At 48.1% G+C, this 17,993-nt stretch overlaps 1 protein-coding gene across 1 annotated transcript in view; it reads left to right on the top strand.

Moving 5' to 3' along the window:
* The window catches only part of LOC132470778 (E3 ubiquitin-protein ligase RNF123), a 125,757-nt gene that overhangs the window by 51,225 nt on the left and 56,539 nt on the right, over window positions 1-17,993 (top strand). Inside the window, 5 exon segments of the mRNA XM_060069647.1 lie at window positions 2,900-3,039; window positions 4,934-4,990; window positions 5,633-5,764; window positions 7,326-7,401; window positions 9,344-9,428. Coding sequence (XP_059925630.1) covers window positions 2,900-3,039; window positions 4,934-4,990; window positions 5,633-5,764; window positions 7,326-7,401; window positions 9,344-9,428 — 490 coding nt within the window.

The raw sequence follows: 17,993 nt of genomic DNA, 5'->3' as shown, positions 1-17,993 counted from the left end.
TCTCCCTCTCTCTATTTCCCCCCTCTCTCTCTCTCTTTCTCCCCCTCTCCATCTGTCTCTCCACTCTCTCTCTCCATCGCTCTACTTTTGACCTCTTCTGTCTCTCTCTTTCCTCCTCTCTCTCCTCCCAACTCTCTTTTCTGTCCTTCCTCTAACTTATCCCTCTTCTCATCTCTCTGTCTCTCTTTCCTCTCTCTCTCTCTTCTCTCTTCTCTCTCCTTACTCCAACCTCTCCCTCTTCGCTGTCTCTCTCTCTCCCCCTCTCTCCCTCCATCTCTCTTAGCCAAACAAACAGAGGACAAAAACAAGCTGTTGTGATTGTGGCTCAGACGATTTGGTCACGATGTAATCCAGCTCTCTGCCTTTAATTAGCATTGAGTGGCACTCGCTGAGCCCAACCAAGCCAGCGGGCATCGACCAGCAGCCCTCTCCACCGTAGTGTTGTATGTTCCTCAAAAATGATTAGTCCCATTACAGCCTTTGAACGCTAACTAATAAAGTCTGCAGAGTTGGACCGATATGTTTGTCTCGGTGCCTAATCCTTTTAGTTTGGCGCGTGCCCAATGTCAAAGGATTAATGAACGTAATAATAAGATAACGATATGCAAACACACCATGCCATGGGAGCAACGAGATCCGCCGAAGGGGCGATGGTAAATGAAGAAACATCCCGAGGGGAGGATGTCAGGAGGTCGTCTGTTTCCCCCGCGTGCGTCGCGTACCCCTTCGTCGGCCGGTGGCACACGAGCCTGCTGGCCGGGGCTCTGTCACTCTACAGCGTTACCGTAGTAACATCACCGAACCAGCACTCCCCAACTGTCACTTTGGCTGGCAGTTGGGGAGCTGGCTTAGCCCCCTGAGTGTCTTAAAAGAACTGGACACACAAACACCCCGCCTCCCTCCCTAAGGGAAAAACAACAACGGCGTCAGCAGAAGTGAAGTTTTTCTTGCTTTCTTTTGGATGACCTGCTCACCAGCGTGGAGCAGGCTCACTGGAGGTCACTGAGCCGGAGGGTGACGATCACTAGGGCTGATGTGTAAATAAACCCAGCGGTCATTGGTACCGGAGGGACGGTAAGCAGGAGCCAGGAGGAGGAGGGGGGGGTGGTGGTGGTGGGGGGCCTGGAGCGGTCTGACAGGGGAGGCAGGCTGGGGGGAGAGTTTATTCCCCAGGGCTCCAGGGGCTTAGAGGGCAGAGAGGGCAGTAAGAAGGGGATTATTAGAACTAATGAACACTTGACTCCTCGCTGGTCCCGCCGGCTCCCAGAGGAGATCTCCACTCGCTTCTGCTTCCTCCATCACTATCTTCATCTTGCTCTCCCATCCTCCTCTGCTGTCCTTCACACCCCCTCCTTCCTCGTCTCTTATCCACCCTCCTCGTCTCTTCCCCCCGTAGCTCTGCTTCTCCTCTCCATCACCTCCTCTTCTTTTGCTCCTCCTGAACGTGCTACCGTTTCCTCGCCCTTGTCTATCTTCTCCTTCCTGTTTGTCCTCTCTCATCCCTCCTTTCTACGTCACCTACCCTCCTCACTCCTTTCCCCCCTATACGCCTCTCTTCTCTCCTCCGTCCTCTCCTCTCTTCCCTTCTACACACTCCCTTATTCCTCCATCCTCCTCCTGCCCTATCCTAATCTCCCCCCCTTCCCTCCCCTCCATCAACGCATCATTGTTCTCTCTTCCCCTTACCCCTCCCCCTTGTTTTGAAGGGGTAAGGGGAAAAACAATTAAGGTGTACCCCTTCCCCTTACCCCTTCAAAACAAGGGGGAGGGGTAAGGGGAAGGGGTAAGGGGTAGAAATGGGATTGGGCCTTAATCTCCCCCTTGGTCCTCCCCCCTCTCTGCTTCCCTCTCTGCTTCCGGCCTCCTCTCCTAATGGAACCCCAGCAGACTGGAATAAAAAAAGCAATTGCCTCAGCAAACTCTAATTAAAGACACAAGTTCTGCTGACAACACACCTGATCCCTCCTGGGGAAAGATCCGCGGCCTAAACCAGCTCCTCTGTCTACCCACGACCCATTCCAGTCTCCCCCCCGCAGCCTCTTCTCCTCTGGAGACGGGCTTTCAGTTATCTGCTATGCCGTGTTCCTCGCCTCCTAACTTCCTCCCACTTTGTTTCACCTCCAGCACCTTCCTCCTCCTCATCCTCCTCCTCTTCCTCCCCCTCCTCCTCCTCCTCCCCTTCCCCCTCCTCCTCCTCCCCCCCTCCTCCCCCTCCTCCCCCTCCTCCTCCCCCCCCTCCCCCTCCTCCTCCTCCCCCCCCTCCTCCTCCTCCCCCCTCAGCCATTGTTCCCAGAACTCTGGAGCGCATTAAGTCTTGACCCCTGGCCCCTGGTGAGATAAGGTGACGAGAGGCGGTTAAACCTTTTATACCGCGGTCAGCCGTACAATTTCCCCCCGCCCCTCTCCGCGCTGCGGGGGGTCCTGAATGGGGGGGTATTAATCGCTTTCCAAGGTGATGCGGGGATGGAAAAGCTTTTACGGCCGTCAATGTAATCTTTGTGAGGCGTTGAGCGTTTTATCGCTGGAGTAAACCTCATTACGTTCTCCTAGCCTTTGTGCCAACACAGCATGGCCAGTGGCACGTTTTGTAGCTCACTGCAACGTACGTTGAAGTGGAACCACGCTCACCGTATAACCACACTTACTGCTCCCACAATGAGAGCTTTGCCTCCGCACACTGTAGTCGGGTCATTATGAATCCCAATAGACCACTTAGTTTGTTCTTTTGTTCATGTTCTGGGTTATCTGCGTTAACTTATTTCTTCGTTTTTTTTAGACCCTTCTCCCTCGACCAAAGGAGTAGGAGTATAAACGGCAACACTAGGAGAACAACACTAACGACACTGAATTCCTTTTGATTGGCTGGTATCGTGTTCTCTCTCTCCCTTCATTGGTTCAGAGCCCTGTCCGTCACTGCTGCTCCAGAGGCACATGGCGGAGCTGCTGAGCATGGACAAAGACATGGCCGCCTCCTTCCTCAACAGCGTCCTCAACCAGCTCAACTGGGCCTTCTCCGAGTTCATAGGCATGATACAGGAGGTAGGCCGGCTCACTCATCTTCATCACACACTCTCAGAGTTCATAGGCAGAGGATACAGGAGTTAGGGGGGCTGCACACACACTCATCTTCATCAAGCACCAGGGAACATAGAATACAATAAGTCAATGTAGTTATTAACTTAACATTTGGATCAAAGTTATTTGAGTTGAATGTAATATTATGTTTATGCGTCCAACCACACAACACACTCGGAGCTCGGTAAGAAGTTACCATGACTTGTTAAAAAGGAATTGTCCATCTCGGAATTCTAGGTTGGAAACTGGGGTTTCGTTTAAGAGCTCTGACTTTTCGTCAGTAACGACAACAAAACGGCGCCCTCCGCCGTTAAAGGGAATTACATTGTGTTTGTTGACGTGAAAGGACAAAATACTGTCCTGATATCCTTTTTTAAAGTATCTCCTCAGATTCTAGATCAGGACAGACTGTTTTGCAGTGCTGGCCTGTATACTACCACTGTAGAGGATTCAACTTTGAGTACATTGAGCTTCTTCTTTCAATGTGACGCGTCGTAGCCGCTGAGACAAACCTGCCAATTGTACGCCCAGAACGCTCTGTTTACAGCGCCTGGAGCCTGAGCAGTTCAAATAATCATAACAAGTCATGGTTATGTATCCGCGCTACGTCCTTTCAAAAGATGACAAACGCTTTCATAACAAACATCTCAAAGCCAGTACCCAGTCCTGAGAGAACGCCTTCAATATTTGATAAGATTGTGTTGCTGCTATATCTAGCAACAACCTTGTTCCCTTCAAACACAAAGGAGACCAAGTCATAATTGAAGGTATGCTTGTGACCGGGTCAACAGGTGTAATTCATTTTGGTTATATTCATAGAGCTTGTCTTATCAGACAGCCCTGCACACTGAGCAATATGCTGCTGCTGCCCAGAATCACCGTGCAGCAACATGAAGCCCTGCCTTTCAGACACGTCTACACTCTGGGAGCTCCCCAACTCTTCACTCAAAATGACGTGAAATCAAACCAATATATTTGGCCACATTGAAGCCCATTGCCGGATGGATGAAAACATTAGGTTCCATTCCCACCAGCCTGCGGGCTTCTGGCCTTCTGGTGGAGTGATCTTGTCAACATGTCAAGTGTGATTTGGCAAATTCCAACGGAATCTCTGTCTTCCTGTCCTGTCCAATTTTTGCTGTATCATTCAGGCTTGGTTGGGGCGAGTGAATACCCACTGGCTTATGAACATAGTACAAATGTAGGCCTGTAATAATGGCGGCTGTTTGTTATGTCTGTTGTCGACTGCTGTGTCAACACTTGGCAGTTGGCGGCCATTTTAATAATCAAGGGGTCAGAATACAACCTGGGTGCTCCCTGCTCTGTCTCTGTCAGACCGGCTCGGAACATGTTTAATCACTTCTCTCCCCCTTCCTCCCCTTCTCCCTCCTCTCCCTTCACCCTCTTCTACACTCATCTCCCTCCCCATCCCTCCCTCCCTCCCTCCCTCTCTCCCTCCCCATCCATCCCTCCCTCCCTCCTTCCCTCCCTCTCTTCCTCCCCATCCCTCCCTCCCTCCCTCCCTCCCTCTCTCCCTCCCTCCTTCCCTCCCTCTCTCCCTCCCCATCCCTCCCTCCTTCCCTCCCTCTCTCCCTCCCCATCCCTCCCTCCTTCCCTCCCTCTCCCTCCCCATCCATCCCTCCCTCCCTCCTTCCCTCTCTCCCTCCCAATCCCTCCCTCTCTCCCTCCCTCCCTCTCTCCCTCCCCATCCCTCCTTCCCTCCCTCTCTCCCTCCCCATCCCTCCTTCCCTCCCTCTCTCCCTCCCCATCCCTCCCTCCCTCTCTCCCTCCCCATCCCTCCCTCCTTCCCTCCCTCTCTCCCTCCTCCTCCCCCCCCCTCCTTCCCTCCCTCCCGTAGATCCAGCAGGCAGCCGAACGGCCAGAGAGAAACTTTGTGGACACGCGCCAGCTCAAGGTAACCAGCGCGTCTTCTCCTTCTCGGACGGGTCTCGGGTGAGACCTGTCTTATCCGTGTGTTTGCGGACCCTTTCCGAGTTGAAAAGCAATCGTTGCTAGCAGTAATGTGCTTGGCCAGCGAGTGTGAGTAATCTTCCTGCTACCGGTGGTGCTTTGGGCGCGGCGTCAACGACATACATGGAAAGTCACTTACAGGGTCTATTGGGTTTGCTTAATTGGCTAACTGGTGATTGAGCCATTAAAAAAAAGGACGATTAAATCCCCTTCCTCTCCATTAAGCGAGCTTCCATGAATAGATTTTACACAGTGTCAGCCGGCCTGCTGGTGGCGAATGCCAACCAGATAAGACTAATTAAAAAGCCTGATTGACACAGTGTTTACCTCGGTTATTTGCTTATTTGTTTTGTGCTATCAGTTTATTGAATCCGTCAAGCAATTTGAGGTCACTGTATTGTGTGCGTGTGCGTGTTGGGGGGGTAGTCTATCGATTAGGGTGTTCGATTCCCAGCTGAAAGGTCACGGGTTCCACCCCCTATATCCACAGTCTGGTGCTTAACGACTCGTATCTGAATTCACTGCTCCGGGGCGAAAGAGCAAAATGCCACGTCCAGAATCTTGACCTCTGACCTCGCTCGGCCAGGTGTGCGCCACCTGCTTCGACCTGTCCGTCAGCCTGCTGCGGGTTCTGGAGATGACCGTCACCCTGGTGCCGGAGATCTTCCTGGACTGGTCCCGCCCCTCGGCAGAGCTGCTCCTCAGACGATTGGCTCAGGTTGGTTCAGTCGGACCGGGAAATGCGAACACAGCCAATCACAGCGCAGTTTGCACAAAAAGAGAAACCAAGGGGGAGGGGCAATGGGGTGACTCATGCACCAACTCATATTTATTCTGGACATGCCACTGTTAATACAAGTCTATATTCTCTAACAAATTGATTTGCTCATGCTCGTGCTTGTTGTCAGCTCATTATGAGTTGAGGGTTTGTGTTTCAGTTGTCAAGTGTGAGGAGTTCAAATTATTTTGCAGGGAAACATCGACCCTTAAAGGTTAGGTTGGACAGACGCACACACACACACACACACGTACACACACACACACACACACACACACACACACACACACACACACACACACACACACACACACACACACACACACACACACACACACACAGTATATCTGTGCAGACATCCCCAGGACCAGTGCACAGGGAGCATTAGATCACTGCGAGACGTTTGGATCCGTCCCAAGGCCAGAGGAGAGAGGCTGTGGTGGGATCTCATTAGAGCAGAGAACACCACACACTGGTCCCGCAGACAGACGGGACTGTTCTGTGGGCCACACGTAGAGCATTTGTATCTGTGTGTGTGTTTTTGTGTCTGCCTGCCTCCTGGTCTTCAAAGATGAATTTCTAATTATCCAGGGTTTGTTTTTTGAGCCCGCAGTCTTCACGTTGTCTAACTGTGATAATTGGTCCGCCAAGGAAATGTATTTGGAAAAATAGGTGTTTGACACTTTTGTGTCTTGCCCTGAGTGTGTGTGTGTGTCCTGCTAAACCAGGGTGATTTCAGCACTGCACTCCATCGCTAGCTGCACACTGCGATGCTCCCTCCATCACGACCAGTTGATTGTCTCCTTAATCTCTCCCTTCCCCCCTCCCTTTCTCCCTTTTCTGTTGGAGAACAACAACTCTATTTTGTGGGCGGGGCTTAGGGTTGAGGATTTTTTTTTTGTAACCCTTAGAAAGTGTTCAAAGTTTAGGCACGTCATCCAAAAGAAATGACTTTATTTTCTACTTTGTGTTTTTTTTTCTCTGCAGTAATGATGAAGGTATTGTTGAGACGTAGAGACAACTTGCTTTTAGAATCTGACTCTTGAAAATTGCTGTGAGTTATATAATACCCTGGTATGGTAGCAAACCATCCAAGCACAACAATCACGCTTTCAAATGAATGCTTTTTCCAAATCCATAGTAACATATCCATAGCAATAATAGAGAATTCTTGATTTCTGGCACCCCACATAGCAAGATGACATAGTTTGGATCGTTATTGTCGCCTGCTAATCATATTGCCTCCCAGTTGTTGCTTTGTTCTGCCTCCAGCTAACGTTGGCATGTAACCAGGAGGTCGACTGAACAGGTTCTACAGAGACCATAGAGAATGAGCAGGGAGGCTGTATCTCATTGTTAATCTCTCTCTCTCTCTCTCTCTCTGTCTCTCTGTCTCTCTGTCTTTCTCTGTCTCTCTCTGTCTCTCTCTGTCTCTCTCTCCTTCTCTCTCCTTCTCTCTCCCTCTCTCTCTCCTTCTCTCTCTCTCTCTCTCTCTCTCCAGCTGTTGAACCAGGTGCTGAACAGAGTCACAGCAGAGAGGAACTTGTTTGATCGGGTGGTCAACCTACGTCTGCCAGGTACACACACACACACGCACACGCACACACACACAAACACACACAGAGACACACACACACACACACACAAACGCACGAATGCATGTGCATGAGGAAATTATTAAATTGCACACACAAGCATGAATGCAATAGACAACAGTCTATTGCACACACGCACACACACACACACACATGCTAGGGGTCTCAGTTTGAGTTTCAGTTTGTTTTTGGTCCCGGTTCTGTTTGGTGTATAAGGACAGCACGCACGCACGCACACACACACACACACACACACACACACACACACACACACACACACACACACACACACACACACACACACACACACACACACACACACACACACACACACACACTACACATTCCACTGGTTCAGGAATTCCCAGGATGCATGCTGTTAGATTGAGGATTCCTAATAGAATTCCGGAGAGAGATCCTTGACCATCAATCAGGAGCTGCTGTCTTTGCCGTGCTCTATATTATGGAGAGAGTCACGGGCCGGAGAGAGAGAAGGGCTCATCTTAGTCAACATGATGTATGTACACACTCCTGCATCCCGCGGTGAGGCCGGCATGCATTAAATCTACTCAAAGCCACCAGCGAGCGGGAAGACATCATCAAAACAAATTAATGAGACGGAGCAATCACTCCGTAAAGAATAGATTAAGTAGACTCCCCTTGTGTTTTCGTCTGCCTCTGACCTAGCCAGGAGCGAGTGGACGAGATCTGTGGTCCGTGCATAGTTGAGGGGGTGAGGAGGGGATATGAGGAGGAGGGGATGGGAGGAGGGAGGAAGAGGAGAAGGAGAGAGGAGGGAGGAGGAGGAGGAGGAGGAGGGGATATGAGGAGGAGGGGATGGGAGGAAGAGGAGAAGGAGAGAGGAGGGAGGAGGAGGAGGGGATATGAGGAGGAGGGGAGGAGAGGGGGGAGGAGGAGAGGAGGAGGAGGGGATGGGAGGAAGGAGAGGAGAGTGAGGAGGAGAGTGGAAGGGAGTTGAGAGGTTGAGAGGATATGAGGGGGAGAGAAACAAGGAGGGCAGAGGAGAGGGAGTGGAGAAGGCGGATGTGTGTGACAGAAGAGAGTGAGAGAACGACTGGCTGAATAACATTTGCATGAGAACATTCTGGAAAGTTGAGGCAAAAACAACTCACACACATGCAAGTTACAGAGTCACTAAGTTGCAGAGCTTCACAAGAAGGTAAAGGATAGACATATGCCCTCAGGCAAACAAACACGCACGTACAAACATACACACAGAGGAGAGAGAGAGACATACAGACAGAGACACACATGTGCACATTAAATGGAGTACCTTACAAACAGTATTCATTTCTTAATATATGTCCATCTCCCCTCTACTTAAGACAACCAGAGAGAGAGAGAGAGAGAGAGAGAGAGAGAGAGAGAGAGAGAGAGAGAGAGAGAGAGAGAGAGAGAGAGAGAGAGAGAGAGAGAGAGAGAGAGAGAGAGAGAGAGGTGCATGATGAGGAGAGGTTGGGGGTAGAGAGAGGGGGTGGGGGTGGGGGGGAGCGAGTCTGTCCGTCAGTGTCGAAAGCCAATGCCCACAAAGTGTGAAAAGATAATTCATCCCTGCGGAAGGATATTGGGTGAGACACCAGTGGTGTGGAGTGATTCATCAGACAGGACTCGAGTACTTCCACCACGCTACACGGCTCACCATGGCACCGGTCACAATGATTAAATGGCACGGGGAAAATGAAAGAAATCTTTTGGTATCGTTCACTCTGCTGCAACCGATGCGGACGTGGGATGCATCGGCGTTACACCACTCGGAGGGGGGGGGGGGGGGGGGGGGGGTCTCATGAAGACAGCGAAGCCTCTGTAGAGGATGTGTTTTAGGAACCCTCCCACTGAGCTGATATCCTGTTACTAAGCACTCGGGGACTGTGATTGAAATGGTGATTTCTCTGTCTGTGTGCAGGGCTGGAGAGTGTGGATCACTACCCCATCCTGGTCGCCGTCACGGGGATCCTGGTTCAGATCCTGGTGGAGGGAGAGAGACAGGGGTAAGTCTTTGTGTGTGTGTGTGTGTGTGTGTGTGTGTGTGTGTGTGTGTTCGGGCATTCTGTCCCAAGCCCAGGGGACAGAATGACGCTATGCCTCGCCTCTTCACCCCCCTTCCATTGTGTCACCGGCCAATCAACCCACACACCAACACGTTCTCCTAACCTTTTAGCAAACACGACAAAGACGTAACATCCAAAGTGATACATACATCACCACATGCAGGACCTAACGTCTCAGCCCCAGCGGCCTCGCGCTAAAGACCTCCAGGCCTCCAGGACTGTCCCCCTGACAGCCCCATGCTCACCATGCAGAGGCTGCACCCACATGTCATCATACTAAGTGAGCCAAGTTGGGGACATTGCCTTGCACGGCCCGTCGCCGTCCTCAGACAGCCCAGAGGGTCTGAGGGTGTGTTCTCTGAGAGCCTCTCATCCCCCTGGAGCTGAGGAACGGATTCAGGGCACGCCCGTGCGGCCGTGTTGTTGTGGTGTTTACCGTTGTGCGCACACAGCGTCGTATGGCCTGGCCCCGCGCGCTGCAGCCATTGTATTGATTCATCGCGCTGGCTCTCTCGGTCGCTCTCTCTTCTCTCCCTCCATCTGTCCCGGCCTCCTTGTCTATTTCCCTCTTCCTCTTTATCTTGAGTTTTCGTTGTCCCTCTCTATCTCTCGTTCTCTGTTCTTCCTTTCCATTGCTGTATGTCTTATCTGTATGTCTTTATCTTTCTGTTTCTCTCTCTCTGTCTTACTCTCACTCTCACTCTTACTCTCTCTCTCACTGCCTGAAGATTCAGAGGGCTCTATTGTCATGGAATCTCTCTATCTTTCTCTCTTCATCTCCCTCTCTATATCTCTGCCTTTCTCTATCCCTAGCCTTCTCTCACTTTTTCTCAAGATTCAGAGGGCTTTATTGCCATGGCATCTCTCTCTCTCTCCTAGGATTCAGAGGGCTTAACAACATCGCATCGCTCTCTCTCTCTCTCTCTCTCTCTCTCTCTCTCTCTCTCTCTCTCTCTCTCTCTCTCTCTCTCTCTCTCTCTCTCTCTCTCTCTCTCTCTCTCTCTCCCCATTCTCTCTCTTCCTCAGGATTCAGAGGGCTTTATTGCCATGGCCTCTCTCTCTCTCTCTCTCTCTCTCTCTCTCTCTCTCTCTCTCTCTCTCTCTCTCTCTCTCTCTCTCTCTGAGGGCTTTATTTCCATGGCCTCTCTCTCTCTGGCTGCTGGGGGCCTGCCGTCTCTGTAAATAAACAGTCTATATTACAGCCACTGAATTATGAATTCCAACATCTCCTAATTTCCATAAACTCCATGGAAGCCCACAGGAATATCAATTGTCTGAACAATATATATATTAGAATATGAAATATATATAGGGTAGATTGTTTGAGATACAGCCCGTTGGTGAGCTCAGGGATGGGTTACCCTTTTGCACTTAATTGTTATTACTTTGTTTTTACAAAGTTTATTCTTACATTTACTTTGCTATTTGTCTTTTCTATTTTGTTTCAAGTATTTTATTGTATTGCATTATCTTTACCTGCCATATTTAGTTTAGCCTGTTTTATATTCCTCATTTCCCCACCTGAGATAAAGTTTTCTCTTATTTTTCTTATTAACTTCCTCCCTCAAGCCCCCCAGACATCACTGCATCCTTCTCTGCCTTTCATAGAATATTCCCTCATTGTTATTTTATTTTCACTCCCCAACTTTTTCCTCATTGCCGCCATTTCCTTTAGTGTTTGTCTTTCCATTAGCCCAGCCAATCATGACGTTGTCTTCTTCTGCTCCTCTTCGACGGAAGCTACAATACTTTTTATGAAATTATTGTGTCCGCTGCTCTCTGATTGAATCATCAAACAGAGGAGTGCCATTCTGTCCAGTACAGTACCTCTGAATAAGTGGACTCCAAGGTCCATCCCTAATGATGGGACCAAGTCTTATTATTATAAAACATATTGTTGTACACTGCTTACTTCGGTACATCCATGGAGTGTTCTCCACACATGCTGCCGGTGATTGCAGGTCCCTCTCCATCTTGACTCGCTGGGGGGAGGAGCGTTGTGTGTGTGTGTGTGTGTGTGTGTGTGTGTGTGTGTGTGTGTGTGTGTGTGTGTGTGTGTGTGTGTGTGTGTGTGTGTGTGTGTGTGTGTGTGTGTGTGTGTGTGTGGTTGGGTGTGTGTGTGTACATGTTCAAGCATACATTAACGCTTGTGGGCTCAATGTGTTTGTATGTCCTCGCAGAGTGTCAAAGGCTGAACTGCTATTTTCAGCCCTTTGAATCCGGTCCAAACCTCCCCGAGACTCCTTTTCCCAGAATCCCCAGGTTCCAATTACACCCAGGTTTGGGGACGCGACACGTTTAAGGTGTGAACCTGTCACCCGATGACTTCCTTCCTGCGACAGAAATACCTAACAGACGTTTCAACCTTCTCCCTTCTCGTTTCTGAATTTCCAATCTTTCTCATTTTCTCACTGCCGTCTGCCCCCCATCACTCTTTTCATTAATCTCTCACCCTTTCTTCTCACTTCACCTCCTCCTCTGAATCATTTTCATATGCCTTCATCACTCTCTGGACCGAATGGCCCCCTCCCTGCCCTACTGATCCTGGTTCAAGGATCCCTCTTAAGGGGCCCACACACTGCCCAGACTGAAACCAACGGCCGACTGCCTTTATCCGACCGCTCCGTTGCCTCTCGTCTGACCCGTCGGGCAGAAAAGCTGCGTCGAAACACACCGCAAAGACTGCTGCCAACGACACAGTAGCGTGTACGTTCTGCGCTTGCACGAGATGCAGTAAGTCTCCTTAACATCGGGTGGCGCTAGTCTCGTGGCGATGGTCCGCCCCCCCCACACACCTCGCTGATTCACTGGTTGTGTGCTAGCAGCACACAACCAACCCAAACGTTTCAAATGGCCAACCGTTGGGCCAGTGTGTTCCACGCTATACACCGTTGGCTTGTGACTTCAACCCCGGCTTGTAATATCTGGGAGAACTGTGAGATTTACTCTCTGTCTGTTTTGACTCTGAACCGGATACCTAAAAGGGATATTGAATTACTCTTTCTGATGTCCGATAACGTTGATTAAGATAAAGGTCAGTAATCGGTCTCTTTGTCGACTGATGTTACACTTTATCACCCCGCGTTCTCCCCCACTTTGATTAGACCCATTCCTCGTACTCCGTGGGATAATCAGTTTTTCCGCTAATTTCGTTTTATCGGAAGACATGCGATAAGCGTTATTAATAACTCCATTGTTGGTTGTCCCCCCGTCTGGGTTTCCCGCAGGTTTTTGTCATGATTATTATTCCACACGTTTGAATTTCTTCCCTAGTCTAATAATTGTGACCATGCAAGGGCTTATATTTTATAGGGGACAAAATAACATTTTCTCTAGAACCACCACCACTGAGTCGAATACCACCCGCTATGGTTTGCATTTACCACGTGAAATCGTAAAGATTTCACGTGGAACACGCTTTAGTTATTCCTGTGCAAAGATGTTATGAAACTGATAATTTGCACGGCTCTCGTGCAGATTAGCTTGGAACGTGTGCTACAAAGTGCTGCAAAGCTTCCCTGTTCCACCGCCGTTGGTAATGAGGATGAATCAGTGAAAGCAGTGGCAGGTTGAGTCGATAAAGTTCTGGATGTCACATCATTGCCTGAGCATTACCAGCTCCGATATGGGGGCTTGTCTGAGAAATGTTTAAGACTTCTCTCCACCTAACAGGATCCTCCGCTGAATAGGATTAATGTAATGGATGCATTGTTTGGTGATAGGGGGCGGGGTTGGGAGATTACCTTCACTGCAGAAACAAAAATGAACCATTTTGCTATATCCAACGTTAGCCAAGACTCTATGTTTAAAAGGTGGGCATGTGGAAGTTGTTTGAATTAGCTTGAGTGCATTTTAGACGATTCAATAAAAGGAGCCTTTACCCTATACCCAGATTGTCCGGATTGAAGATATATGCACATTTCGGTAATTAGATCCTTTTAACCCTTAAATGTTCTGCTAGGAGGCTGAGTACAGGAGGGGAGTTCACAAGCCATGCAAGTGTGAAAGAACGGGCTATCGTAACAATACAAAACGTGGCGCTTTTCAATCAGTGCAGGGCGGCAGATGGCAGCACAGCTGAGTCAACCGTGGTGGAGTCGGAAGAGTGATGAGTTAATCTCGTTTATAAGGCACGTGGCCAAGAAAAAGTCTGATAAATCAGAGGGCTGTGTACTAAATGTTTCATCAGCTATGTTACAGTAGGATAAACTGTTTGACGTAGTAGCCTTCTCTAAATCAGCCTTATTTTGTTGTATATGACAAGCCAGGCTTGTAAAGGTGCATTAGGTCACATTTCTGCATTGAAATATCTAGCAACTACTTGACCTAACTTAATCAAACTACTACTTTTGTTATTGTTTTGATTGACAGATGCCTAGTGGCAGGAATTACATAGGAATGGCGAACCTACAAAAAAAAAAAGCTGGTGTGTTTCAGCAGGGACACTAGTTTCTTCTTCCAAACACATAAGTCGAACGTGTGAATGTCACACGGTCCGTTCCAGATAGTTGAGCAAGTATCTATCGGCAAATGGATTCCGTCAGAGGGGTTAATAAACCATGGCGAAGAAGGTTAACATTGCTTAGAATCGAACGCTTCTGCGAACTGGATAATAAATAGACGGTAAGGGTGGGCCCCTTGACGCCCAGTCATCAGAACCGGGGATGATTTAACGCCTGTACGATGGGGAGGTTTCAGTAAGGTCCCCCTCTAGCCGGGTCAGCAAAACTGTCAAGTTAAATCACCCGAAGGGCAACAGCTCAGTGCAGCCGGTCACCTTGGGGAGACTACACTTCCCAGAAGACTTTGAGGCAATCCTGTCCCTAGACCGTTGGGGCTGGTTGGCCACAGGATTATTACTGTATACGGTTTAATTGATGAGTAATATTAAGATTCAATCAAGGATATGATATATTTAAAATGATCCACCAAACCTACTTATTTCACGCTTTAAGGTTTTCACTTCTGTATGTTTTTTTCTCCACAAACAAATACTTTATTCTTAATAATAACTCATATCTATAAAATATGATATCTATAATATATATTATACACTAAGATGTCTGTTTTGAAACCTGGTCAGGACTGAAACCTACCGTGTTATTGATCAAGTTCTTTGTGCTTAATTTAATTGCTGCACAGAAGAGGTAATGAGAGTGTGGGGAATAGGAGAATAAAGTCTGAATGAGAGTCTTCGCACTTAAAGCAAAGAAAGCTGAGAGTCCACCTTACTAAAATAGACACGGCAGAGGTGAGCTACAATATCCCATCTGGCTGGTCTGAGGCAAAACCACAAAAATATTACTTTTGTACCAAATCGATGGATTTGCTTCGTAGATCCTAAACCCACTTTAGTGAGCTCGAACATGTTTATCGTGTTTTTACCACACTTTCACTCGTCGGGTTGTTTGAATAATCACAGCAATATCTATGTATATGTGTGTATCTAATTGCGTAGATTAGAGGGGTTCTCTCTTTAGTTTATCAGGGGTTTATTGGCGATCAGCTCGGTACAGTTGGATAACTGCAGAGCTCAGCAATAAGCCGGAATAAACACAGCAGCTGAGGTGTGAAAGCCTCTGAATTAGCATCTGCGTTTGGCTCTCCCGCTCTCAAGGCTAACATTATCCAGAAACTTTTTCATTTGGTGGCGCTGTAACAAATCTGGTCGCACCCCTTTTATTTTCTCTTTTTTTTTCCGCAGTATTGGCTTGTCCTTTGTCACGTACCATCCCTCTGTGTACAATCATTTGAATAGGTTTGAATTGTATAATTGGCCGGATTCAAAAAGGTTGAAAAGAACATTTGAGATACATGCACATTTTGGTAAGTACACGTTATCCTTTTAACTGTTAAGCTGTCGGAAGACACAGAAGCACAGATGGGCAGTAACTTCCAGCACTGCTCCAATCCTTGGCGCGTGCGTCCCAGCACCACCCATCAAACACAGAACAAGATCCAAAGATCCAGTCTAAAGACGCGTGTTGTCCTTTCACGCAGGGCTGCCCGACGTGACGCTTCTTATTGAAGCCATGCCGTAACCGAGACCGACTCGGCCAAGAATTGGATCCGAAAGCCACCGTCTTCCTCCACACTGCAATTACTGCTGATGTTGTTGATATTGCTTCGCTTCTTCAGCGTTATACTGTACAACGTGTGTATTGCTACGTCAACTAATGTCGGCGTTGGGCCAGCCCTGTTTTACTTGCAACATGGCGTCGCTGGAAAGAAGTATGGTGGCAAAATAGTATACTTATATTGTTTGGGAAGAACCCTGATGTATATAGGCCTGGGAAAATATACCTGGCGTCATCAAAACAAACTGTTGCAGTCTTGAACCCTGCTCACCGAGCAAGGCTGACGCTATCAGAGGCTGATTAATAGCTTATGTAAATCCTGGTGCAAGCGCAGCACATCCTTATCGATACGCATGTGCTACCTTTGGGGTGAGAGTGAGGCTGTCACCAGAATCAATGCACTGGGAGACTGAGGGTCTGCTATACCATCACACTGGGAGATTGGTCTGCTGTACCATTACACTGGGAGACTGGTCTGCTGTACCATTACACAGGGTTTTAGTTGAATAGAAAACGTAAAAATCTCAAAGCCTGAAAATGAGGGCTTACACATTTTGCAAAAAAAGTGAAACATATATCTATATATATATATATATAAAAAAAAAAGAATATATATTTTTAAGTGTTCAGAGTACAGTGAACACATTTAGAATATTATATTGTTAGGGTGAATAATTCCTTTAAGAGCAGAAATAGAAGCAGGGCCACAGCATGATCCATTTAAACTCCCCTAGCCCACTTCAAGGGTAATACTGAATGGTAACAGTATACTCTGGGGATGTGGGGGTACATAGAGACAGAGAGGGCCCCACAGTAGAAGTAGTTTGTGAGGAGGGGTTGGAAATGAAGGCCGCTTGTTGGGTTGTAACTGGTTATAACTGGTGCTTACTGGGTGGAAGCACTCCCTTTCTCCCCATGTCCGGTCAGACAGATACCAAAGTAAAACAGGAAACACGCCAAAACAATGCAAGGAAACAGACAGACCATGACAACTGATGACTAATGTTTACATCTTTATACTCCTTACTTCTCAGCGCACTTTCCTCCCATGTGTCCTTTTTTCTTTTTAAGTATAACCTGCAGATCCGAAAAATGTCAGATATTATTTTGACAACCCCTGAATGGGAGAGTTCATTTGACCCCACATGTCTGGAGGGTCTGACTGATGTTGACTATTTGGAGTGGCTGCTGTTTAAAGCTTCTGAATGGGGCGAGCGTCCAACAGCCCTGACGGCTCCATCGCTCGTCCACTGATTCTCCCCCGTCCTCTTCTGATTCATTTCCTCAGTCAACCGTGACCCCTGTTACTATGTATTAACCTAGGGGCATCTTCTCAAGGAAGCATCTACTCAAATTAGGTTCGCTTTGCAGAGACACAGGGGTCCAGTTTCATATCGGGAAGAGGATCGCTTCTGATTCCATTTGTTGGACTGGAAGAGTGAGAAAATTCCCAAAGTAACCTTGGTCTTACCGTATTTTCCGCACTATAAGGCGCACTTAGAAGCCTTTCATTTTCTCAAAGAACGACAGTGCGCCTTATAATCCGGAGCGCTTTATATGCCGAACACACGTTCACCAAGACGGGGAGACAGCGCCGGGGCGACTTACCCCACTATCTGCCAATGGATCGTGGATGCCTGGGCTGATATATCCGTCTCAACTCTGGTCCGAGCTTTCACGAAGGCAGGAATAATCACTGAACTGCCAGGTAACAGCAGCGACACTGACTCGGATAATGACGAGAGGGAGCCGGGCATGTTGGATGCCGTAGGCTCGCCCAACTGTTAAATTCGGACACTGAAGAAGAAGAATTCGAGGGATTCGTGGACGGGGAATGAACTGAAAAAGTGAGCTTTACGTGTTATACGTAACTGAACAATGTTGAGTTATGCACTAACGTTTGAATTAGCGGTATCAGACTGTGTTTCTTTACGTGTTTACAACTGAACATGGCTGGGAGATATTGTGAATATGCACATTAACGTTTGAACAACGTTCAGTTATTGTGAATGCACTACGTATAAAACATAGTTTTATACGTAAGTTGAACAATTTTGAGAGTTACTATATTGTGAATGCACTAACGTTTGATTTAGTGGTATCAGACTGTTTCTTTTACTATGTGTTTACTGAATCAGGGAAAAGTTCCCCTCCACGTTTGGGAGAAGAGTGAATAAGGCTTGGAGATATTGTTAAAATACACATTAACGTTTCAACATCGTTACCATGGGATTGAACAGAGTTGTCAGAACGCTTAATAAAGTTTGACTTTATCTGACTGTTTTGTTGACATTCTCTTTAGCACAGCTCGGTCTAGTGGATGCATAACGCAACCCCAGTCAAACGTTTGACTGCAGTATCTTCTATTCTATGCGCCTTATAATCCGGTGCGCCCTATATATGAAAACAGCTCTAAAATAGGCCATTC

Source organism: Gadus macrocephalus, chromosome 13 (genome assembly GCF_031168955.1).
Source record: "Gadus macrocephalus chromosome 13, ASM3116895v1".
Classification (NCBI taxonomy): domain Eukaryota; kingdom Metazoa; phylum Chordata; class Actinopteri; order Gadiformes; family Gadidae; genus Gadus; species Gadus macrocephalus.
This window is presented reverse-complemented; position numbering and strand designations above follow the sequence as displayed.